The sequence below is a fragment of the Amblyomma maculatum genome, chromosome 6 (genome assembly GCF_055883805.1).
Source record: "Amblyomma maculatum isolate TAMU_Amacu chromosome 6, ASM5588380v1, whole genome shotgun sequence".
Classification (NCBI taxonomy): domain Eukaryota; kingdom Metazoa; phylum Arthropoda; class Arachnida; order Ixodida; family Ixodidae; genus Amblyomma; species Amblyomma maculatum.
Genome location: NC_139349.1, coordinates 175,702,102 through 175,728,001, shown reverse-complemented (window position 1 = coordinate 175,728,001; position 25,900 = coordinate 175,702,102). Strand labels below are relative to the sequence as shown.

General features: G+C 47.2%; 2 protein-coding genes across 4 annotated transcripts in view; one reads left to right on the top strand and one right to left on the bottom strand.

Annotated features, from left to right (window-relative positions):
- The first annotated feature begins 6,994 nt into the window (after nucleotides 1-6,994).
- Nucleotides 6,995-25,900, top strand: part of LOC146187457 (uncharacterized) — a 40,988-nt gene continuing 22,082 nt past the window's right edge. Inside the window, exons 1-3 of one of the 3 annotated variants that reach the window (XM_084607709.1) lie at nucleotides 6,995-7,263; nucleotides 7,633-7,728; nucleotides 11,348-11,496. In XM_084607709.1, coding sequence (XP_084463835.1) covers nucleotides 11,386-11,496 — 111 coding nt within the window. In that variant the 5' untranslated portion in view covers nucleotides 6,995-7,263; nucleotides 7,633-7,728; nucleotides 11,348-11,385. The remainder of the gene's footprint in view (nucleotides 7,264-7,632; nucleotides 7,729-11,347; nucleotides 11,497-25,900) is intronic. The other 2 variants (XM_084607707.1, XM_084607708.1) reach the window with 2 other exon arrangements.
- LOC146187458 (uncharacterized) lies at nucleotides 20,096-24,398 on the bottom strand. Its single transcript, XM_084607705.1, has 3 exons — nucleotides 23,767-24,398; nucleotides 21,454-21,541; nucleotides 20,096-20,379 (listed from the first exon to the last, which is right to left on the bottom strand). Exons 1-3 carry the CDS (start codon nucleotides 24,262-24,264, stop codon nucleotides 20,177-20,179), a joined length of 789 nt encoding a protein of 262 aa, XP_084463831.1. The 5' UTR covers nucleotides 24,265-24,398; the 3' UTR covers nucleotides 20,096-20,176.

Sequence of the window (25,900 nt, the reverse complement as noted above, 5' to 3'; positions counted from 1 at the left end):
CATGGCCACACTTTCGTTAGGTAGTTGCACACGAGCTTCTAGGAGGCGGCATGCGCGATCACGGCGGTCGTGGTTGGCAAAGGTTTCCAGCAGCTGCTGGCGAAAGGAATCCCAGTTTTGAAGACTGGCCTCCCTATTCTCATACCACGTTTTAGCACAGTCTTCAAGCGCGAAATACACATTGCGCAGCTTCTGAGCCGGGTTCCACTGATTAAATTGCGCCACTCGCTCGAACTGGTCGATCCAGTCGTCGACATCTTCCCCAGTACCGCCATGGAAACTGGGGTGCGTACGAGGCTGCTGAAGCAGCAACTGATGCTGACTTGTCTGGGCTATTGCAGAAGTCTCTAACTGCCGGTCAGCTGGCGTCGGTTCAGGTAGAGGAGCGAATTCCGGCGCCAGACCCCGGAGGCGACGGCTGCAGCGATGAACGGGTGTAGATACGAGCGGAAGCCGGTTGGGACTCGATGAGCGGCTGCGAGAGGCCCGAGACGTGTAGTTCAAGGCCTCACCTCCACCAGTGTCACGTAGCCGTTTAGGCCCGTAACCAGAAGGTTGGGTTTTAATGGGGGGTTGAGCTAGCATTCGCAGAAGAGCAGGGTCGGAGCACCGAGAGACGGCAGCTAACTTCAGCTTCTTCTCGAACGCCACGGGGCACTTCTTCGAGTCCTTGCACGAGACTCTCGATGAGCAGCAGCCTAGCGGCTGCTGTTGCACACGCTACAATATATATATATATATATATATATATATATATATATATATATATATATATATATATATATATATATATATATATATATATACATACATATATGTACGCGTCTTCTCATCCGTCGTCGTCTTCTTCGTCGTCTTCTCATCCTCGAGGAGCAGGGGGGTCCACGGACCACGTGACGAGCGGTCAGCTAGACCTTGCGTAGTATTGCTTTGGCAATCAAAATAGCGCTCATATCGACAAGGGGGATAGATCACGACCGGTTGGATCTGTGCGCGAGATTCCGCGAGACGTGTTCCTTATGTCTAGTGTTCCTGCCATTTGCATTTTCGCACTTGAACGCCCGCCAAGGAACGCCACATGACAGGAGCGATGATGGTGTACAGTCAAAGCTCGCACTCACAAATCCCATTACTAGAACCATATCCATCATGTGGACACCAGCACACGAGTCCGTCCCTGGCAACGAAGCTGCGCACCTGCTGGTCCGTGATCTCTAGCTACCACCGGGCAGCGGTAGAACAGCCCGAATGCAAGGGAACCAAAGATTGCGCTATGACACGCTACTACTAGTTCTTTGGGATATTCTTGGGGGGGGGGGGATACCAGACACGGGTTATGCCGGCCTTATGTCGCGGCGGCACACTCTTGGTGTCCGGGGGAAGGGGATATGACATACAATGAGATCACTGAATCTTACGAACTAGATAAAAAAAATCTACCCCCTCCAGGTCGGTCTCTCACTAACAATGAAGCACGCATCTGGAGGCGCTTACAAGCCGGAAACTACACATGTCCGGTCTGTGTTTTCTTAAAGGGCCACTGTCCAGGGAAGGCCCTTTTAAGCAAAGGAGCCCAGTGTTTCGATCAGGTACCGGAGATAGTCTGTGCAAAATGCTACAGCGACACGCGCGCCGCAAAGCATCGAAAATACAATTCAAAGCTCTCTCATGCTCTCCTTTGGGAAGCCAGCTTCCCCGTTTCCTGCGCTGGCCCGACATGCCCCAGTAATGACGTACGTACCGCGAACGACTTCCGTTGGTCCGTCTCGCTGACTGACAGGAGAAGGATGGGTGTCTACCGCTCGCTGCGCGCTTTTCCCTCGCCACGGCCAGACTGAATCCAGCGGCGCGCGCTCCCTCGGCCATTTTTTTTTCCGCGCTCGCGGATTGCCAAGCCCCACCTCCCGCCAAACGCCGAGGAGGAAGGAGAATTTGTCTTGCGGAGGCTAGACGACCTCGGGCAGGAGAGTGAAAAACCTTTGCGAGGGAACGGAAGGAGAGAAGCATGACAGAATCGGGTGATTGCGGTGGCTGTAATTGTGTTATTAGTTACTATTTTCAAAAAAAATTTTGCGGCCTTGCGTTCTAGGGGCGAAGTCTCAGTCACCGGGGAAGAAAATATTTTCGACCGGAGGGTGGACAGTGGGCCTTTAAAGGGCCACTGTCCAGGGAAGGCCCTTTTAAGCAAAGGAGCCCAGTGTTTCAATCAGGTACCGGAGATAGTCTGTGCAAAATGCTACAGTGACACGCGCGCCGCAAAGCATCGAAAATACAATTCAAAGCTCTCTCATGCTCTCCTGTGGGGAACCAGCTTCTCCGTTTCCTGCGCTAGCCCGACGGGCCACAATAATGACGTACGTACCGCGAACGACGTCCATTGGTCCGTCTCGCTGACTGACGGGAGAAGGATGGGTGCCCACCGCTCGCTGCGCGCTTTTCCCTCGCCACGGCCAGACTGAATCCAGCGGCGCGCGCTCCCTCGGCCGTTTTTTTTTTTTTCGCGCTCGCGGAATGCCACGCCCCACCTCCCGCCCAACGCGGAGGAGGAAGGGGAATTTGTCTTGCGGAGGCTAGACGACCTCGGGCAGGAGAGTGAAAAACCTTTGCGAGGGAACGGAAGGAGAGAAGCATGACAGAATCGGGTGATTGCGGTGGCTGTAACTGCGTTATTAGTTACTCTTTTCAAAAACATTTTGCGGCCTTGCGTTCTAGGGGCGAAGTCTCACAGTCACCGAGGAAGAAAATATTTTCGACCGGAGGGTGGACAGTGGGCCTTTAATACAGACCGGGGAGGAAGAAGATTCAAAATGTAAAAATTGTGGCCAAAAAGGCACTCTAGATCATATATATTGGAATGCGCCGACTCCCCGGGCGCCGGCATTAACATTGACAGTAGAGAAGCCTGGGAGGTTTGGCTGCGGACCGGAGATCCCACCGTTCAGCATCACGCGACCCGCTTGGCGGCTGAGGCCGTGATGACTTCTTGTAACCTCACCTGACCTCAGCCTGCGGGGCCCTCCTGACCCGCCACCCGGCCTACGTGCCGGGGGCGGGAGATGAAGGGCTCCTTTTTGGTGGAAATAAGGTTTTCATTCATTCATTCGCACTTGCAGGAGAAAGTGTGACAGATACTGCGCCTTTCCTTTCCTGTAAACCAATTATAATTATATGTAGCACTGCAATGAACGCCGATAAGAGCTAGCAAACGATGAGAGGCAAATGATAGGACTAATGGAAAGGTATACTTTCCCCATTCTCCCCTTTAAAGACATCTACGAGACCCTCTATTTTTGTATTACTTACTTACATTACACTCGTACACATTCAGCTTTGACACGTTGTCACGTGTGAGTGAAAGCTGCTGCTTAAAGAAGACAAACCATGGATCCATCCCGAACAGAAACAAGAAACTGTCGGCACGCAGCGCACGAAGCAGATGCAACAATCCGTGGGAACGGAGGGAGGCAGACGCCCTTAAGTGCGCGCCTCCGCTCGGAAGCAATGACCATTGAGACGGCGGAAACAGGAGAAAGCCAGACGTTGTGGCTCCACGGTTTCGGGGACTATGAGTTCACGGCAACTCACAGGGCCCGCTGCCGTGAAGACATATGGGCGCCTTCTTCGCGCGGCTGCCGCGGAGGTAGACACGTGGACTCGAGCTTTGGAGCTGGTACGGAAAACATGCAAGAGGTTGCCCTCCTGGGCCGACGTATCGCAACAATGTGCTTCGGATCGTCGAGTCGCACCTTCGACTAGCATCGGAGGCCCCAGCGAGACAACTTCGAGCAACATCTCTCATCAGCACCGTTAAGACAAGTACCAATTGGAACAGTCTCTATTTGCACTGATTCTCAATAAAGCATGTTGCTGGGCTAGTTGGTCTAACATCTTTTAAAACCCGGGCGCAAAAAAATTAACACACACAAAAGAGAGAGACAAGGGGACAACGGACAAGTAAGTTGCATGGCGCCTGACCATTGTCCCCTTGGGTCCCTCTTTTGTGTGTGTTAATTTTTTTGCGCCAGGGTCTTTTCCCAGTTTTTAAAAGTTGCACTGATTAGTTACCAAAGACTCTAATTATAGGACCTTTTTTTTCATTTCCGTAAAGCCCATTGGCGTGTGAAATTACCGGCCATGTGTATGACTATTGTGGCAGTGTAACGTCCTTACTTTTGATTGTTTTGTTGTTTATTGTTGCAGTAACCATTGATTTTTGCGATGTACACCTCTCTGGGCTCTCTGGGTTTCTCGACTCGCGTTCTACAGACTTGAAAGTGAAACGTAACGTGAGAAATGGTACCATTTTCGGTGGACACATTTTGCTGGACATTTGACAAGACTTCCAGTGGTGGAATAAAGTTTATGGGTAGGGACCAGACATGATAGTAATTGTATAGTATTGTATTGTATAATGAAATTAATCACGTTTTTAGTAATTTGTAATGTAATGACTTACTTTTGGCCAATAATTTCGCAAAAAAGTAATTAACTCCTTTCGAAATTACTTTTATTAGAGTGTACTACTGCTCTTTCAATAGAAAACACAGTAGAATGTTGCGAAAGCAGGAGCGACGTGCCGCAAGCCTGGGCCAGGGTAACGGATTGACAAAAGGCGACAGAACTGAGACCTTGAGTGCCTTGTGTAGGCAGGTCACTTATAGTGCGGCTATCATGTGGGCAGTGGCAACCATTCCCCATTCAAGAGGCTGTCGAATGGGCAGATGGTGCAAGACGGCCGGTGTTCATAACTAGTTGGCAGCGCGCAGTGGTACTCCCTGTTGCGTCGGCTAGGGCACAGTTGGTTGGTTGTACAACTTTTAATTCCATCGGAAACGGGGAGTCGTGCGCCCGCGGATTAGAGGCTGGCAGGTAGCCCTTGGCTTGTTGCGGCCTCTTCCGCCATGTGGACGGTGCGGTGCTGGATCGCAGGGTCCGCGCTTCGCAGCAGGGTATCCCAGGCTTCTCTACTTGTAATATTTTGCCCTATCCCTGGAGATTGTGGGCACTCCCAAATTATGTGGTCGAGGGTCCCTCTCGCCCCACAGTGTTTGCAGAGATCATTGTCCCTAAAGTCTGGTAGCGCGTGAAACGCCCAGACCGGGTTCATGAACGTATTAGTCTCTAGCCGCCTCCACGCGACAGCTTCTCTATTATTTAGTCTAACATCTGGTGGGGGTACCAGTCTACGTCCCAATTTATAATGGCCGATGATTTCCCCGTAATTTTGCCGACGCTCGTCATATGCCCAGTGTTCGGGGGGCTCGACGGCTACCCGGAAGTAGAGAGCTCGGGCTAGCTCGTGAGCCGCCTCGTTACCAGGGACGGCAGCGTAAGCGGGTGTCCAAATTAACCGAATTTTCCTATTTTTCGTTCTTTGGGTGAGGATTTTGGCCGCCTCCGGCGATATCCTCCCCTTCCCAAAATTTTGAATGGCAGTTTTGCTGTCGCTAATTATGAACTTGGCTTCTGTTCCTACACAAGCTAGCGCTATCGCAACTTCCTCCGCAGTCTCTATGTTGCGGCCTCTGATGGCTGCCGCGGATACCGGCGCCCCTCGGCCATCGACTACCGAAGCTACCGCCGCACCTGTTCTGCCACTTGCCGCATCAACATAGACTACTTTCTTTGCTCCCATGTTCTTGAACTGTCGCTCTAGAGCTTCAGCTCGTTTGGCCCTTCTTTCGAGATTAAATTCTGGATGCATATTCCTAAGGAAGGGGGGGGGGGGGGGGGGGGGACTACCAAGGCATTCCTGATTTCACTATTAATTGTGACTTTTTTTTTTTAACTCCCCTGTCTGGGTTGAGGCCTACTTTTGCAAGGATTACCCTGCCCGTCTCGGTCGTGCTTAGTCTCTCTAATTGGGAGACTCGCACTGCCTCCGCCAATTCTGCCCACGTACGTTATGCACCCCGAGTTCGAGCAGTCGTTCGCTCGAGGTACCCATGGGCAGTCCTAGCGCCTTCTTAACGCATCTTCGAATCAGGCAGTCTAACTTATCTTTTTCGCCGGCCTTGATGTCCAGGTAGGGCGTGGCGTAACTGATTCTGCTTATTACGTACGCCTGGATTAGTTTTAGTAAATTTCTCTCCTTGAGGCCTCTTCCTTTAGTGGCGACCCTCCTCAAGAGCCCGAGGGTTTGCATCGCGGTGCCTATAGTTACACGGTTACACTCGCCACCAGGGGGTGAGAGAGGGTGGGGTGGGTGGAGGCAAGCGGAAGCGTTCATGGCTCAGCGCTAGGTGTCGAGGCTCGATCCTCACTCTGGTGGCGGGATTCATTTCTGACGATCAATATAAGACTTTCGCCTTAATTACTTTACTACTACTCATATTACTACTACGTTGTTGTACCCTACTGGTGGTGGTGGTATCATTAGTAGTAGTAGTAGCAGTAGTAGTATTAGTAGTAGTAGTGCTACATATACTATATGTATACTACTACCGCTATTACTAAATATTTTAAACTCACCGCGCCTTACCGAACCGATCCTGCTTCAGACTCAGCGGTACTGTTTTTGTTTTTCAGCTGCGTCAAATGTGCGGTGGGCGCGCGTTTGTCAAGTATCACATGAATTTGCGACCTCCAGCAACGCGGTGAAGTAATGTATTCTTGGATGTTTGCTAAACTCAACGACACGTGCATGCCGCTCCGGTAAGGGGGAAATGGGAAGGTACAGGCCGGAGAAATACCCTGACCCTGTCTTTAAGACCGTTGACTTAGAGGAAAGCAAAACACTGTATTTTTAGATCGACGATGCGTGCCTCACCGGACAGTTCATCGCTCGGAAGACCGCGTCAAAATCATTGCGAAAGTTGAAAGCGAAACTGAAACTAAACTCTGCGTCTAAGTGCGTGCTAGATTCAGTGGTAGAACCAGTAGAACTGCACGAAATGTACTTGTTATTTAATGAATAATACGTGTGCTTTTATAACTGTGTCATTGGTTGAAGATGAGGGGAATGTTTGAGAATATTATGGAAAGGAGTTGGCAACCATTCGCAAGAACGCGCATTTCTTGTTTTGTTCTTGTTAGTTTTCTCGTCGAGTGTGCTCGTGAGCGTCGTGGAAACCGTGTGTGCCGCGTTCTTTTTCTTTCTCCTCTGACTTTCACTGCTTCTATACCGTACCTGTGCTTCGAAAAACGCTATAAGATTTTTAGATCACGCCTATCAATAAGCCGGCGTTGTCACTGAACATTGAGCTCTACGCTACAAGCCTTTAAGGGAGCCCTGCGAGTTCGCGCCATCGGTGATGTAAGCAGGTGAGACAAGCTCTTCGATGCGTGTTTCGTTCGCTTCTTTCACCGGTGGCAACCTGAACTGTATTTTACCGCACGCGATTTGTGTGTTCACGTGTGATCAGTTTATTTGTTTAGGGAGCGTGCTCGCCGGTTCATAATGCGCATTATGAGCGCTCTTTTTGTTTAGTTGATTCTGACGTGACCTGTTGCGGCAGCCTCGCATCTCGAACTTAGCCGCTCAAGTGATCCCTTTCTCTGGAAGGTGGGGGGAGACGATGGGGGAAAGGGACAGCTTTCGCAATGCTATTTCGTACGTACTGTCAAAACCAGAGCCGGGAACCGGACGTTAGGTTTCACGTCTCTGAGACCCTAATATATCGTCTATTTCAGGCACTGCGGCCTTTTCTTCGCCCACACTCGGGCGCTGCTCTTGTCACCCGCGTGACAGCCGAAGGCGTGCGTACGACGTTTCGCTCTTTGTGCCTGGTAAGCTCGTGACTCTTTTTTGTGACTCATTCACAGGGCGACTGACGGTTCTGTGCCTTTCTAACGTATAGTGTCATCCGGCTGAGATATAATCTCGCAGCCGTTGTCACTCGTGCGCGATCTGTGAAGAGGCAACGGAGGAGAGCGGCTCGATGTTTGTCCAGTTGCCGAGCAAGCCCCCTGAGCGATGATAAGATCGCTCAGAGTTCGTTCACAGCTGCGCGGCAACAGGTTTAGTTGCTTGAGTTTTGTGCACGTCAAGCTTGAAATACCGGCCGTTTGCGGGATGGGAAGGCTCGCGATCAGTCCTTGACCCGACCTAGCGTCGGAGCGGCCGGGCGACAGAACTCCTGCGAATATTCCAGGTCTGAGCCGTCGGGTGGCATCCAGCGACGTGCCACGCCACTATACACGCGTTCTCACCAGTCCTTTCATCATTTGTGTTGCTTTCCTTACCGCCGACCTGCCTATAGACAGAGAGTGTAGTGGCACATTCTGCACCCGTTGTTTTGTTATCCGTCGACTCGGACAGAGTAATACATAACAGCATAGCTCAGTGTTACAGCTGAGATTTAGTTTGGCATGCTGAAACGCAGGCACTTATTTCTCTGCCGGAATTAGAACTGGAACCGATTGATCACATTGCCTCTGATAGTTACTTCACACCGAGTTAGTATGATGAACGTTAATCATTCTAAATTAATCAAAATTGAGTAAAATGATCCGCAAATATTATGCAGTGCCACAGTTGCTTAGATATAGATTTTTAAAGAAAAATGAAGACACTCGTATTTTATTTGAAATTTCTTTTCGTCACGAATATCAGTACCACTTGTAGTTAGTTCAGACATCAATGGTGTGTAATTCTGTTTGCGACTCTTTAAGCACTGTTGTAATCAAGTGATTCATTAATTTCCTTCTTCCATTTGTGAGGGGTAATAGCTATCAGCCACACGTCTGGGTTGTTTCAATTCTTTACTTGCTCTGTCATAAGGAAATTTTCCCTAACATTAATATTTTGTTGCTAGTAGAGCATTCTTTTTTCGGTGCATTTGCTTCATGAATGACTTGTAGTTGTTTGAAAGAACTCTCTAAGTCGCCTGTAGTCTGAGATGGTGCTTAGACAAACATTACGGTAGCTGAATGCTGCCTTCATATTTAATGTGTTGGCAAGACGTCAAGTGGGCCGTCATAGCATTTGGCTTCAAATACATTGTTTCACTATTGTGATGGCATAAGCTAAACTTTGTGGGCTTGTGCCCTTTCATTCTATTAAAAGCTATTGTTTTCTAATCTGTGCTTTAATCTTTACTTGCCGGCCTTTGGGGTGACTGTGACAACACGTCTCCTTTTTGGCTTGGCAAGCAATTTTTTTTGCTACCACGTCTTTTCTGTTGTCACTATTGTGATATGTGTGGATGCAAGGTACGATTGTTAGTGAGTCATGAAAGTTCTCTGTGTGTGATCTCTTGGGTGCTTATTGTTTTATTCTTTTGGTAAACTGCTTTCTGGTCTTGAAGAGCATAGCAGGCTGACTTTAGGTGAATAAATGTGCACTTTCTCACCAATAAAGAAATAAATATGGGACTACACAGCTGGCCTTCATATTAACATTTTTACACTTCGGTATGGCTGATAAAGGCTGGAAATAATTGGATTAAGGGATAGTTGTCTACAGCTGCATTTCTAAAGTTTCCATTTTCTAGCACTGAGAGACACTGGCCGAAGTGGGGTGACTTAGGGTTTTTGGCCCTGACTGGGCTATGAAGGAAAAGAAGGCTGCTGATGTGCACAGAAAATTATGGGGGACACTTACACTCCATCTTTAAGGGTGATGCAATTATATTGCAGATCTCCACCTGTGGCTCCCCTTGTGATTCGTAGTTCATGTACATGTAGTGTCTGCTCGCTTAATTACTAAGCAGTTAATTTGTGCCTCTGATATTTCACACACTCTTATTAGCATGCAGTCCTAAGCTACCACATTATCTGGCTGCCGATCGTAGACGACCACTTGCCATAGATACAAAGGCACGCTTAAACCAATTTGTACAAACGTCAAACGTGCCTGCGTGACATAGGAGTACTGTGCCTGGCTCGGCACCCACGAGCCCTGGAAGGTTGATTCCTCTCCCACCCTTGCACCTCAAATGAGCAAACTGAGTTGTCTGCTTCTCCCAACTTTGTGATGTCACGTGGTCTTGTAAAGCCAAACAACCTGTCGAAGAATCGGTGCTCTGCCATGTAACCTCCCATCTACCACCTGCAAGAGCCATGCTTGTGATTTTTCGCTCAGAGCACTGACAACACCAGATTTTTTGCTTAAGGGGCTTTTTACGCTGCCCAATTAATACCATTGTGCCAGCAATTGGGTGCGAAACTAATAGGTGTTAGTTAAAGTTGATGCCAATGAAAGCAATCGATGTTGTTTTACTTGTGACAATGTGCATACAAGATGAACAGAACAGATATGAAACAGTGATGTTAAGTACAGTTGTATGTGTTTTGCTCACTAACCCATTGCTTGTTCTTTGCCATTTCCTTGAGGAGGTTTTAATTTTGAACGAAGATTGTCATGATGAGGAAGAGATGTATTGCAAGAACCTGCGGTAATATGGAGGAAATAACACACAGACAAACACCGACCTTTGATGTAAGCAAATTGCAATGACACTGCCGTTGCTGGCTGGACTGACTGGAGGTAACAACTGGGGTTATTCCAGATAGGAAAGCACCTAAGCAAATGCTTTCAAAGTAGTTATATTACTTTTCAGTGCAGCTATGAGGTCTTCCTTTCGTGCAGCAAAACTGAGTACATCCTAGAATTGAATGTGCAAGCATGAAATGTCGTTTCAAAGGCAAAAAAAAGGCAACACCATAATACGCACGTGTAGGAAGGAGTCTATGGCAAAAGTGTGACCCGAAAAAATGGGAAACTTCTTTTTTTTCACACATTCACAAAATATTGGCAGGTGCTTTGAAGAAGAGTGTAACAAAGAATGTAATGTTATTTTGAACCTGATATCTTTTTGAATATTGCGACAAGTGTGTGCCGTTATTTTAGGTGCACCCGTAACTTGTGCTCTATCAGATGAGTGTTTCTCTGAATCATACAAGCTTCTCGTAGAGTTTTGGAGTCCAGCATGCTGATGCGTGAGCTATACTTTCTCACAAACCATCATCGATAACAAATTGACTATGCCCGCTGCAGGGCAAAGGCCTATTTCTGCAATTAACCCGGTCCTCTTCCAGCTGCATCCATTTGATACCCGCAGACTTCCTAATATAATCTGCCTACCTAGCATCCTGCCATCCCCTGCCACGCTTGCCTTCTCTTAGAATCTACTCGGTTACATAACCTAACGACCATCGGTTCTCTTAATTGTCTTTGCATAACATATTCTGCCTATGCTCACTAATTCAGTCGTTAAGTCTAGACAGCCTATGACACTAAACCTGTACATCTGCCTTTCTCCAGTGCCCGTGGTGCCCACTGTGTTTGTAGGTACAGTGTTCTCATTTCCCTGATGTGGAAATGAGAAAAATCAGTTGAACGTTCAGAACTTTTGCCCCCCTTTTGTTGTTTCCCTGCTCCTGATTTGCTCTCTTGTTACTGCAGAGTGCTGTGTGGCAGGCACTGATGAGAGGGCCACCACGATGGAACCCCTGAGCCTGCTTCGGTCCCAGTGGCAAGCGTTGGAGTCCTTCAGAGAGAGGCTGGAAGGTGTTGTCCAGCGCTGCGAAGGCATGCTGCTCCTACTCAACCAGGTCTGGCTGCCCTCTGTGTCCTGCAAATGAGTTCCTTGAAAAAATAGTGTAAATATGGGCACGGACAACACAGATTTAGAGATACCCTCGTTAAATGACGGGTTTTGACGTTTTAGGACCATCTTTAGGATGAGGTTTTAAAAAAAGATTACGTTTGATAAGGCTTGTCTCCTTGTTTATAGGTGGTATGGCGCCTAACTGCGCCGCACATAGCGGACGAACGCCTCTACTAGCATGCTTTCCTCGCATGTCGCATTCGGATTGCCTTTTGGAATTCACGAGCACGGAAGATTTGGCCGGACGTCACCGTGCGCGACAGCAGCAAAGTCGAATATAAATGCCATTTCAGATGGGCAGCGCGCTGCACTTCTTAGCGCTGCTGGAGCCGAGGTCGAGAAACAGGTCCAACGACACCGTGGGCTGACTTGAAACGCAGATAATGGTCAGTGACAGCAGTGCTTCCGTGAAATCAGGCAGTCTACATTTAAAAGCCTTATTGTTACCGCACTAGATATTCCTATTACACAAAGGTTGCTGTCCACTACCGCAATTAATGGTAGCTCATTAAGGCACCAAACTTGGCTAAGTGCATAGTGGTGGTTCATTTTGCACTGTGCGCCGTACGTTTTAACAAAAGTGAACACGCGAGTGTATAGCCGATACTCGGTAGTCCATGCTTCATCCCTGTCGTGTCTGTCTGCCTTGTTGGCATCTGTAAACACAGTGTATGTACTGTGCAGTAATCGAGCTAAACTGGCAGGCTGCCGAGCTAGGCGGTGATCTTGCATTAGTATTGTCCTAGCGTAAGCATAGCTTCCCAACTTGTGTACAAGGAAAAAAAAAGTAATCGCCAGGGTGGCCAGGACACCTCCAGGAAATAAAGCGCGTGTCCCAAGGACTCGTTTCAAGGTCCGAAACAGGAAAACGTCAGATATCATTTCATACGCACATCTTTTGGGAAGTTTAATTGGTTCTCATCCTGGGCGCTTATTCTGGATGCACGTCGTCCAAAATATTCTCAGGTAACCCTGAGATTAATCTCTGTAATGTTATGTTATATGCAGAAGAGATGAAAATCAAAGGTTTTGTGCAGATACGACCTCTAGAGCAATGTAATTGAGAGCCCCGTAGACCCGCCGCAGAAACACATGCGGCTTTCCAGATTCACGGTAGGGCTATTGTCACCATTGCCTGAGCTTTCATCCCGGAATACAGGGAAACGAGTCCACGAACAGCATCCGTTGCTGCGTCCTTTTCATGTACCTCGGTTCGAGCAGCGCTAACTAGCACATGCGCCCGCTGTAAGGGGCCTTTGTTGCGATGAATTTGCACGCAGCTATCGAGAGCGACAATTACTGGCTTGATTGCTGATGCATACGGATTGTGAGTGACATAAATATGGCACACGAGCTATACCGTACCACGACAAAGCACGCTTTCAGAGCAGGACTGGCAGGAGTTCGTCTGCTATGTGAATCTCAAAAATAGCAGGCGTTGGCATAGTTGGGCACCATGTGGGCGCACTCCCTTTAATATGAACTCCAAGGGAGCATGAAAATTGTTCGTCTTATCAGAAGTTCGTCTAATCAGGAGTGCTTCCAAAAATGATGTTTGAGCATGCAGAGTGTGTCCAAATACCTCGTATATGAGAACAAATGAATAAAATGGCTTTTCAGGAAAATAAACTGCAATACAAGCATTTATTGGACTAATGATTGTCTACTACAGTAAAAGCTCGTTAATTCGGACTTCTAGGGACGGTAAGATATGTCCGAATTAACCGAATATCCGAATTATCGAGAGAACAAAAAAAAAAAAAAGCATGCACGATTTTATCTCAACAGACCTTTATTACTTAAAGTAATCACGGATGCTTGTCTGCTTTCCCGCAGAAACCCGCGCGGATACTATTTTCCTCAGTCCTTCCAGGTGCTCAGCAGCGCGCATGCCATCTGCAGTGCCCCAACAAAATTCCTCTAACACAACGAGGGCCTCTGCTGCTTCCTTCACAGTGCGAGGGGGCCGGGGCTGCTCCTCTCGTAGCCCCTCTTCCTCCTCCGAACCTTCGCCGTGCAGTACATCCCGGACAATTTCTTCCTCAGTTAGAGAGCCGGATGTAATCGGCGAGTGTCACCGCATCCGGCAGCACACCTCCGAAATCCGGGCAGCCATCTGCATTGTCGTCTGGCGACACTTCTGCCACTATGTCATTGCAGGGCTCAGGCAAAACAGAAGCAATGAGCCGCACTAAAGCGAGCAGTCTTCAATACAACAGCGTAGCGCACCAACAGCAGCAAAACGACAAAATGGCACTGCCAGTAACGTTGACTCCTGAAAAAACAAGAAAAAGCGCCCATCCAGCCACAAGTCGAGCCAAGTTGATTAATTGATGTCCATGGTGATGCTACTTTTGGGTATCGCTATTGCACCGCGTTCGTCTTATTTTCATTTTCGAGCCTCGGTAGCTGCCCGAAGTTGTCCAAATTATCCGTTGTGCGGTCAAATCCGTCCGAATTAAAGAGAGTTTCGTCCCATAGACTCCTATACATAATTCTGGGGACCAGGCGCGAAGGTTTAATTATCCGATTTTCCAAATTAACGGGAGTTGAATTAACGAGCTTTTACTGTACACTTTTGCACTAGTAAGGCATCAGGCGTTGTTGACTGTTACCCAGTCTGTTATCTTTTTTGTGTCTGTTGTGAAAATCGACGGCCTGCTACAAAAGCAGACATCTCGCTTAACTTTTGAAGATACCCTTCAGTGCCCTTGCACTGTTCAAAAAACTGCACTAAAGTGTCTAGGCAGGCATCAACTGCATCACAGGTAACTAGTGCAGATTCAGGTATAACATTCAAGCTGTCATCTTCAGCAGCAGTTTCCGATGGTAGGTCAAGCACTTCTTCAATCAGAGCGTCCAGTGTGTCAGCCCTACACGTTTCCACACTTTCGTCAATGCTGACATACGCACTGATGTCAATGAACGCACCCTTGCTGCTCAGCGCAGAAACAATGCTTCTATCCTCCAAGTTCGCAATGTGGTCCTCATTCGTAGTATCGTAGTCATTCTGCACTGAGCAATCACTAAGCGCCACAAATCCTGCATGGCGGAAGGCGTTGGCAATAATGGCTTGAATAACCTGCTCCCAGGCGCTCGTCAGTAAGTGGACAGCACTTAACAGGTTAACTGTGTACTCCTTACTGCTCTCCATGCAAATCAGCATCCTTTGCAGCAGAGAGCGACGATAGTGCCTCTTCAAGCTACTTATTACTCCCTGGTCCTTAGGCTGCAGCTTCGCTGTTGTATTCGCTGGTAGAAACTGCAGTCGGATGGCATGAAGTCCAGCGACGTGGCTGTGTCCGGGACAGTTGTCAACAACAATGAGAACTTTTCTCTTCTGTCTCTGGAAGTGGCGATCCATCTCTTGAAGCCACTGCTCGAAAAGTGCCTGAGTCATCCACGCTTTTGAATTAGCCATGTACGTGACCGGCAGCGTGTTTGTGTTTTTAAAGCAGCGTGGTGCTTTAGATTTGCCAATCACCAGCAACTTTAGTTTGTCAGTCCCAGTCATATTTGCGCCCATGAGGACTGTTACTCGAAGCTTGCTCCGTTTGCCCGCCAAGTAGTCATCACCAGCAAATGTGAGCGTTTTATTTGGAGTAGCTGGTAGAAAAGCGAAGTTTCGTCCACATTGTATATGTCTTGAGGGCCATATTCATCCATAAGTTCATTCATCTTGTTCTGCCTCCAATCGCTGCAGACCGCTTCATCCACTGCAGCGGCCTTGCCGACAACACAACGAAAGGCCAGTTCATGCCTTTTCCGAAAACGGTTGAGCCACCCATCGCTGCACGCAAACTCGACATTCAGTCGCAGGGCAATTTCTTCCGCCTTAGCTTTCAGTAGCACTCCATTCACTGGCAGATTCGCACTGTGCACTCTCTTTACCCAGGCAAGCAGAACGTCATCAAGGTCTTTGTGCATAGCTGTGCGCATCCTCTCCCGCTTCGGCGCAAACTCACCATCTTCCAAAGCACTGGTAATCCGCACTTCGTCCTTTACGATACTGCTCACAGTACTTTTCGCGATGCCGAACTTGCGCGCTATTTCAGTCTTTAAAAGCCGGCCGGCGCGAACTTCGGTCAAAACTTCGGCCTTCTCACGAAGCTCAAGCGGCTTTTTTCAAGTTGTTGGCCGACTAGCCATAGTAGCAACACGGCGAACACGGCGCGCACGAAAACAAACAGCGCCCACCACGAGGTGACAGCGTACAGCCTGGTAGAAAATTGCGGGACACGACGCACACACCCGCCATGAACAGTGGATCTGTGCACTGTGTAGTAGGCGTCGTTGGCGGTCAGCAAAGGCGCGGAGCTCGGTAGCACTGGCATGACGACACTATCACGTGATCACCATTGGGAAACGTCATTGGCTGCTTTTTCTTCTCACCGTTTTTTTTCCCGCGTTTCGCTAGTTTTGCTGGCTGGGCCGCGCATGCTCTTTTTCTTTTTTCTCTCTTCCTCTCTGCACTCTGTTTCGTCCTTGTCCGAGGTCGTACCAAAACAGCCGGCGCGACGCGAAACGCGAACCTGCTCCTACTGCGGGGACAAAAGGAGTGAGCGGGGGAACGGTGGGAGAGGACGAGCAGCAGCACTCTTCCGCCTTTGTAGAATCGCATTTCCGACACCGACGTGCTTGGGTCTGCGTGCGTCGGCGGCACGGATAGTCGTGGCACTGAAAAGCTTTTTTTTTTTTTTCTTTCCGCTGAAGCGCTGCTCGGACGGTCGAGTAAGCTGTGCAGGTGGGGTGTGGCCAGCCGTGAAAATTCATCTTAACCGATTAGCGATTGCGAAGTGTTCATCTTAAGCGGATTTTTTTTGCATTGACTCTATGGGGAACCGAACAAACAACCTCCACTGTTCCTCTTAACCGAGGGTTCATCTTAAGCGAGTTCATCTTAACGGGAGTCTACTGTATGGTACAATGCCTTTTTTATTTTATTTTCTTTTTCCTCCTCGTTTTATCTTGATCGTGCTCATATTTGTGTATGTTGACCGACTGATAGGGGCAATCAGTCTAAATATTCGACATGGTGGTTTTTTCTCAAAATAAAGTTGGAAGTTAGCACCTATCCCATCTACTTCTGTGTCGTCCGTGTCCATATTTGCACTACGTTTTCAAGAAATTGTTGTCTACTAGTCCAAACCAAACATCTTTTTTGAACGAGGACAGCCAGCTGTTTTCACTTTGACGTTTTGCAGAGCGTTACAAAGCTTCAGGTCTTTTTCACTCTGCTGATTCACGTGTACGGGCACTGGGATTTGGTGGGTCTCTTAAGGTGTACACCGTGCGTCAGCCAGTTCTTCAAAGGAAGTGCAGTTGAAGGTCAGGGTATGGCATTTTAAGCAAAGGAGCCCAATGCTTCGATCAGGTACTGGAGATAGTCTATGCAAAATGCTACAGCGATACGCACGCCGCAAAACCAGCAAAAATACAAATCGAAGCTCTCTCAGCCTCCTCCTTTGGGAGACCAGCTTCCCCGTTCTACGCTGGCCCGTTGAGCCACAAGGCTAATGTCGGACTAGAAAACGACGTCCATTGGTCCGTCTCGCTGACTGACGGGTGAAAGATGGGCTTACACCAGTAATTGTGTCCACCGCTCGCTGCTGGGTGCTTTACCCTCGCCACGGCCTGACTGAATGCAATGAATGCCGTGGCATGCGCTCCCTCACCCGTTTCGTTTTCACGCACGCAGAGTGCCACCTCCCACCAAACGCAAAGGAGGAAGATGATTTTGGCTTGCGGAGGTTATATGACCGGGCAGGAGAGTGAAAAACCTTTGCGAGGGAACGGGAGGAGAGAAGCACGACAGAATCGGGTGATTGTGGTGGCTGTAACTGGGTTATTAGTTACTCTTTTCAAAAACATCTTTTCGGCCTTGCGTTTTGGGGGCGAAGCCTCACAGTCACGAGGGAAGAAAATATTTTCGACCGGAGGGTGGACAGTGGCCCTTTAAGGTGCTCATTGCAGTGGTACCTGTCCTGTACCAGAGATTTCGTCTGGCTCTGCTCTCATCACCATGGCATCGCTCAACTGAAAACTCCACAATACATCTAACGGCGGTAGATGTGCAAATAGTGTTTTTTGTTTTTCAAACCGGAATGAACTTACATTGTGTAGCTAAAAGCCAAATTAGGTGCTAATCAAATAATAAGGATAGAACCAGCAGAAATATGAATCGGATATTTTTACATATGTTTGCTGTTTTAGGGAGTGATCACAAAAAATGAGCACACCTGTAAAATAGCGCAGCACTATATGAGGTACAGCTTTAGAAAAAAAGTGTATTTTGCACCTGGAAAGACTCCCCGGCAGTCAGTGGCTTTGGTTGGATCTTATGATGTGAATAATCTTCGATCTTGCTAGCATGACAACGGAGGGTGTTGCAGATAAAAGAGAGTTCATCATGGCCCTGTCGGTTTAACCGCAGTGTCATGACGGTTGATCAGTGCCATTGGTTGAAGGGTTTCCTTCGAGGGCATCTGTCACTTTTCATTTAGTTGTATCCAGCTAAAGCAGGGGCACTGTGGTAGGCACTGTAAATCATGTAGGTAGAGCTATTACTGTTAAAAGATCCAATGTTGATCTCCACTAGGAGGTTGCAGTAGAATTTGGTAACTAATCCCAATGAGTGGGAACTTTATACAGTTAAACCTGGTTAAAACGAAATTGTAAAATGTCCGCGATTTTTCGTTACATCAAGGTTTTCATTACATGCAGTTATCACGTGAAGACCCAAAATGACAATGTAGAACGAAAATCAGATGAAGAATTGATGTAAGGGAAAGCACCTTGAAAGTGTTTACAGTAAATCAGAATTATTTAAAGTCATAGAAGGCATGTTTCTGCGATCGCGCTGATAGCACGGCGGCAGCGTCCACCTCCGCCTCCGCGGCTCGCGCGACGCGTCTACGAGGGAGCGGGGAAAGGGGGTGGAGAAGGAATCAGTCTGGGGGAGAGAACGCGTTAGCCAGCGCGTCGCCAGTGCGCTCCGCTGTTCCCATTGCCAACGCGCGGGAGCCCGCGAGCAGCAGCGATGCATGCGCGCTGCTCACCCGTGTCTTTTTTCTGTTATTTTTGGCAGCTTTTGAGCATGAACTATTGTAGTGCCATGTTTCGACTGCGAAAGCAGCGGAGACTGCTGCATTTGCTGCGGAGATGCGGCGTCAGCGCTGAAACACGACGTGTTGTATCTGCTGCGGTCACTAGTTGCTATAGTAGGCGTTCCTCTCACTTGAGTTCATGTTTTATCGTCCTGAAACTTGCGGGGTTCTGGCAAATTTTCCTTAACTCGGTGCTAGCATACCTGCCAACTCTTCCAAATTTTCCGTAAAATGTACAAATTTTGACCAGTCTTACGATTTTACGAATCTTGCGGGAAATTTTACGGAAAATGTTTTATTTTCAGAAAAAAAAAAGTGCGGACATCTATTAGCATCATGGCCACGAGAGGGCAACACGTATTTGTGATATCATCATCAGCTGCTGCAAACGTTGTAGTGACTTCTATCATCTACTCGGGGGAACACGAATCCATATCCAAAACTCGATACCGCCTCCGCCAGGCTAGTGGCTGTTCCTTTGTTCACGTGTTAGGACAACTTTGGTGTTGGCCTCTGTTTTTGCGTGATCTGCGGCCGCGTCCGACTCTGTGTGACTCTAAAGTTTAGTAGTAGCGGTTTCGCAGTGCAATGGCGGGCTCAAAGCCGCGACAGTACTTCGAAGTATTTTTGAAGTCGTACGCGGCAGAATTTCCGTGCTTCGTGCCGTCTAAGAAAGGAGAGAAGTTCGGATTTTGCACCACGTTTGCCTGTGATGTTAACATTTCTCATGGTGGCAAATCCGACATAAAGATCCACATCGCTTCGAAAAAGCACCAAGGATACGTGCGAGCCGCGGACAGCCAGCCGAGCCTGACAAGTTTTGTTCGCAGTGACAGCGACCTCGGTGTGATTCGTCAGCAAGTCAGCAACTGCAAAAGCGTTGCAAAAATAAATCGTGACACGATGGAGTTTTCGCTCATTACTCTACGGGACACGGATTTTGTTGTGGGTGAGTGAGCAAGGGTGTCGCAAAGATAAATTCTTGGAAAGTAAAAAAATAAAAAAACAGCCCCCCCCCCTCCTCCCCCGGTCGTGGAGGTTTTACGAATTTTGAAATCTTCAGGTTGGCAGGTATGTGCTAGCTAAGAGACAGTCGGTGCCTTGAGTTCGTTATATCAAGGTCAACTGCCGCGACATGTTTGTTACATGGAGTTTTCAAATACATTCACTTCAATGGCGTTGGGGAATTGAAAAACTTCACAATATCGAGGAATTCGCTACATGGAGGTTCTGTATACGTAGGAAAACTGCGTTTTTATAGGGTGACAAAACAGTCAAAATTGGTCATCAAGGCAGGGTTATGAACCTGCCTGAGCTCTGTCATGCCATGCCAGGCAGTCAGCATCATGAACATTTATTTATTTATTTATTTATTTAATTATTTATTTATTTATTTATTCCTCAAAGGTCTCTGATGAGACATTACAGGAGGGAGTGGGCGTTACAGGGCATATAAGTATAACAAAAATCTTAATGAGATGTTTTCGATGATGCGCTTGAAAATTTTGGGGTCGATGATCAATATGAGATGTTTTCAATGAGCCGTTTGAATATTTTGGGGTCGATGACTGTAGCGACTTCGGTGGGCAGGCCATTCCAGTCCTGTGCGGTGCGCAAGAAAAAAGACTGCTGAAAAGTAATAGTGTGAGCTTGAGGGGGATACACTGCATTAATGTGGCTGGAGCGGGAGATACGGTGGGCTCTCTTTATGTACGTGTTATCAGATGGCAAAGAATAAAAAAATTTATGAAAAAGGTTAAGACGCGCGATTCTACGCCGTGAGGCTAGGGAGGGTAAGTTTAATTGTGCTTTTAGTGCCGAAATACTCGAATAGTAGGAATAATTTGACAAAATGAATCTTGTTGCTCTGTTCTGAACTGATTCGAGGGCATTAGTAAGGTTATTTTGGTATGGGTCAAAAATAGCATTAGCATACTCTAGTTTAGGACGCACAAACGTTTGGAAAGCAAGTTGTTTAATAGGGGGAGAAGCGATAGAAAGGTTACGTCGTATATAACCTAGAGCGCGGTTAGCAGAATTTATTATCTGGTTAGTATGCTGTATCCATGTTAGGTCACATGAAATATGTACACCGAGGTATTTCACTGATTCAGTTTTTGCAATCTGGATGTTATTGATGCAGTAATCGGGAGCAATGTAGTTACGACGGCGGTGAATGGGCAAGTGGACAGTTTTAGAGACATTTAAAGACATGAGCCAAGTGTTACACCAGTCCTGTATGCGAGAAAGATCCCTTTGTAACGAGAGAGAGTCAGCGGAACTTGTTATTGCTCGGTAAACGACGCAGTCATCAGCGAAGAGGCGAATATGAGAAGAAATATTGTTAGGCAGGTCATTAATGTATATCAAAAAAAGAAGAGGCCCAAGCACCGTACCTTGCGGTACGCCTGAAAGCACTGGAGTTAAGGAGGAAGAATATGAGTTAGCATACACGAACTGTTGACGGTTAGCCAAAAATCCTCGAATCCAGCTCAGAACGCACGGATGAATGTTAAGACGTGATAATTTCAACAAAAGACGACAATGGGGAACCTTATCAAACGCTTTTTCAAAATCTAAAAATACCGCATCAGTCGGGATGTTGCTGTCCAGGTTTAAATGTAGGTCGTGCAGAAAAAGAGCAAGCTGAGTGTCACAAGAATGATTTTTGCGGAAACCATGCTGATTAGGATTAAAGAAATTTACGGACGTTAAAAATTTGGCAATCTGAGAATATAAAATATGTTCCATTATTTTACAAGAAACGCTTGTTATTGAAATTGGGCGGTAGTTACTCGGTGATGAACGGCTTCCTTTCTTGAAGACTGGGATGATCTTGCCCACCTGCCAGTCACGTGGGATTGAACCGGTTTCGAGTGAATCCTGAAAGATGAGTGACAAAAACAGGCTACATGGATGTTTAGTACTTTTTAAAACTTTGGCGTTAATACCATCTATACCAGTAGATGACGAGTTCTTCAAGGATTCAATGACTTTAACAATGCCCATGGGATGAAATGTGACGTTTTGCATCAGTGGGTGCGTAAGGTATGGTGTATCTGGAAAAGTGTCATGCGGTTCGTTAGTGAAGACTGAACTAAATGTTTTATTCAAAATATCTGCGACCTCGTTCTCAGGTATAGGAAGCTCGGAGCTGTTAAGAAGTGAAATCTGAGTAATTTGATTAGGGTTAATGGTCTTCCAAAAGCGTTTAGGGTTATTTTGCAACATAGAGGGTAAAGTGGTAGAAAAAAACTGACGTTTAGCTTGAGCAGTTGACTTGTCGTATTCTTTTAGGACTGCGTAATATTTCTGCCATGCTTTTGGGGTGTTAGATCGTTTAGCTGAACGGAAAAGGCGCTTTTTCTTGTTGTTTAGACGTTTGAGGGATGCGGTAAACCATGGTGGTGTTACTTTTTCTGCTGTTGTAATTGTGGGAATGTAAAGATTCATAACCCGATGCATCTCTGCTTTGAAAAGTAGCCAGTTTGTCTCGACAGAATTCAGAGGAAAGTTAGCGGCGAAGGTGACGAACTAGTCAGATAATGCTCTGTTCATGCTGGCATAGTCCCCTCTATCATATAAAGTAAGTGTCTTTTTGTTTTTTTTGTTTCTTTTGTATGTTGCAATGAAAGGAAGTGTGTACAGCCAAATGATCACTCAGACCACGCAGCAGGGTGATAGCAGTAAAGTTATCCGGGTGAGTTGTTAATACAAGATCTAGAATGTTGGACGAGCTATCGGTAACGCATGTGGGTTCAGTTACAAGTTGCGTTAGGCCAAATGTTATACACGTGTTCAAGAAATCGCTGGCAGCGTTGCTTTTAGATAATGAGGAGGCAGGGTTAGACCAATTTATGGAAGGAAAATTAGTCACCAAAGAGAAGGACAGGACTATTTGGATACGTTTGTGTTAATGTTGTTAAGGTTTCATGAAGTAAAGGCGTGAAACAACTGTCAGCGTTAGGGGGCCGATAGCAAATACCTATGAGTGTGTGCGGGTGCGAAGAAATGCAGCGAAGCCAGATCATTTCCAGTTGGGATGAGATGTTGATAAGTGAACAATTCAGACTCTTGTTAGTAGCGATAAGTACACCCCCGCCCCGGGAATTATCAGGCCTATCTTTTCGGAATATGTCAAAATCTGAAAGGAAAGGAAGAATCTCGGCATCATGAATAGATATGTTAAGCCAGGTTTCAGTTAGTAGCAAGACATCGCATGAAGATGAGCCTAACATACTGCTCAAGGAATCGCGCTTTGGAATGACACTTCGAATGTTAGCTAGCAAAAATGATAGAAGGTGACGTTTATGTGAATTCGGTTTTTGACGTTGAGTTTGTGATGGCTACGAGCATTCCTCAACGACTTGATTTGAAGTTTGGTCAAAGCGGTAGGTCTTTCCATTTGCAACAAGTTTATCAAGCCGCAGTTTGTACCGGAGATTTCTGGCCTTTCCAAACCCGATAAGGCGTTTCTGAGCTAGGCGCGTGCTTGGGGCGACATCTTGTGAAACAGCATAACCTGTATCCTTAAATTTCCTGGCTGAAGATAGTACTTGCTCTTTGTCCTTAAAGTGAGCAAACTTCACAATAATAGGTCTGCATTTCTCAGCTTGGAAAGCCCCAATACGATGCGCACGCTCAATGTCACGCGGTTCAAGGTGAAAGCCTAAGTACTGATCACAGTGAGCAATGATGATACTTTCTGATTCGAGCCATGTTTCGTTTTCTTTATCCTCAATGCCATAGAAAACAAGGTTGTTTCGTCTGGATCGGTTTTCTGCATCAATGATCTGGGCAGACAGTACTTTTATCTGAGCAGTGTGTTCACTGGTTGTCTCATGCAGGCTTTTTATTTCGGTCTGCATGTCATCGATACAAGCACAGGCGGTCTCAATTTTTTCCAGCCTTGTTTTAATTTCGCCAAATGTTTTATCATGATCAGCCAGTTTCAGCTCTATACACTTTAGCTGCTCTTGTATTATGGTCTGCCTGGATTGCAGCTCTTTCAGAACACTAAGTATCTGTTCAGTGCCAGGGCCGGGATTGGATTCAACATCCCCAGATAGCATGAGAAGTTTTAACAACATATGAGTACAGTCACATCCAATATAGCAAAAACGGCGTGGGCTCGGCAGCACTAAGAGGGCACGGTGGCTAGTTGGCTTAGCATAAATGCAATAAGAATTCATTACCTGCACCAGGTAGAAGTGCGGAACGTAAGCACGGGTCATCGCTGGCGTGCTGCCGAGCCCACTAAAGGGCGCGCTGCTCAGGCCTGGCTTTTCAACCAGATTCCACGCATGCGCAGAAAGTCCAGGGGCGGTTCCGGGACTCGATCCATTGTGGTTAAGGCACGATGCTTGCAGATATGGTCGAAAAACAGGTGCGGGGTGCGTTGTCCGGGATGCGCTGTAGAACGGGTGTATCGGCGATGAGAAAGGATCCACCGGAAGATGCCAGGAAATCGAAGGGACGGCGCCTGGGTTTAGCCAAGCGACAGGTGCTGGGTACGGGGCATGATGGCTGGAAGGCTCCAGTAGCTGCAGGCTCCAGAGTCCAAGAAACTGCACCAGGAAGAAGTGCGGAACGTAAGCACGGGTCATCGCTGGCGTGCTGCCGAGCCCACTCTAACATTGCCACAATAATGGACCTCGTTGTAGTGCTAAAGCCTCCATACTCTGCTTTGTCCATGACAGTAAACCAGGTTTTGGTTTCAGTGTTTTTGCGATTTTGAAGGAGTTGTATTTGGCATTTCAAATAAGTTTTTTGTGAACGCCAAGGAATGTGGGGCAAAATTAGCCCTGATGGTTGGAGAAACCTCCAAATGCTGCTAAATGTCGTTGCTGTAAAACTAAAGTTTCTAATTATTGTAATCGTCATCACCATTATTATTAGTTCAGGTTATTTGATGGAAGGCAGAAAAACAAAAAGCACTTTACTGTTGAAAACCGACTGATTCTCCTGTATGTTATGTGCAGTGCTGTACAGTTTTAGTAGTAAACAGACAGTTTCTCGCTTGTATGACGACAGGAACAGTGTGGGACTTGTCTGAAACATCAGCTTTCTGCTGTGAATACCACAGTGCATGTGTTGTCAGAGTCGCACTGCAGCATTTTGCACTTTGTGTGTGCTTTTTATAATTTGTTTGCATTAACTCTGCTTGGGCCTACCATGGCTGTGTAGTCCAGTTGCACAGGACTGAATTGACTGGAGGGCTTTGGGAGAGGCCTTTGCCCTGCAGTGGTGTAGTCAGGCTGTTGCTGCTGCTGATGGTGATCACTCGAGTGGTGTGACGAAGGGCAGTTGTGGAGCAGGAGCGAGGCCTTCATTGTACGACAGTTTGTGGGCTGTTTTGACCAGCCTGCTAAATAGTTGTCAAGAGTTATGACGGTATGTTGGTAGGTTGGTGAGAAGACCATTATCTGGACAGTAGTGCATTGTGTTGGAGCCTGATCCTGCAGTCTGTCATAACTGGGGCCATATTCCGAGTTTGTGTCGGGTTTGAAAGTGTCGCTATCTGCCTGTCCTCGAGTCACGTGATTGGCGAAAACGCTAGAATCGGATGTCAGTTTGATTGTCACCAGTTCAGGTTCCGGCGTTTCAACCAATCAGATGGCTCGAAGTTAGAGAGATAGCTGCACTTTCTATAACGACACAAACTCTGAATATGGACTCTGGTGATGTAGATGATGTGACAGCTCGCACCGGTTCGGGATGCTATGCAAGCAATTTCAATGTATTAGCCACTGTTGGTGAGGAAGCTCCATGGTCTCAATTTCAGTTTCTGCCTTTGGAGTAAACAGCTTGTCTAGGGTGCTTAATGTAGTGTAAGCTCCAGCATTGTGTATGGATGTACCAAACTGCTGTATTTAGAACTTATACTATATGTACTTAAAACTTGTGCCGCAGAGGTGGCTCAGGGGTCAGGATGCTTGACTGCTAATTCCAAGGGTACGGGTTCGATTTCAGCCGTGGCAGCTGCTTTTTGATAGAGGTGATAAGCAATGCAGCTGTGTGCTGTGCGATGTTAGGGAATGGTAAAGGACCCCAGGTGGTTGAAATTTCTGGAGGCCTCAACTATAGCATCTCTCATAGCCCTCATAGAGTCACTTTGGGATGTTAAACAGTGTAAACCAAGCCAAACCTAAATAATAGCTGTCAGTACGAGGGGGTACCCAAAAGAAACCGAACTTATTTTTTTTTTTAACCTTTTTATTCACATTTAAGCACAAGCCTTCA

Excerpts from the sequence above, each read along its gene's own strand:
- LOC146187458 (XM_084607705.1), bottom strand. The coding sequence starts at position 24,264 with ATGACCCGTGCTTACGTTCCGCACTTCTTCCTGGTGCAGTTTCTTGGA. Across the intron at positions 21,542-23,766 it reads CACGCCGTTTTTGCTATATT|GATTCACTCGAAACCGGTTC; the intron begins GGATGTGACTGT and ends CTCATCTTTCAG. Across the intron at positions 20,380-21,453 it reads AGGAAGCCGTTCATCACCGA|ATAACACGTACATAAAGAGA; the intron begins GTAACTACCGCC and ends CTTTGCCATCTG.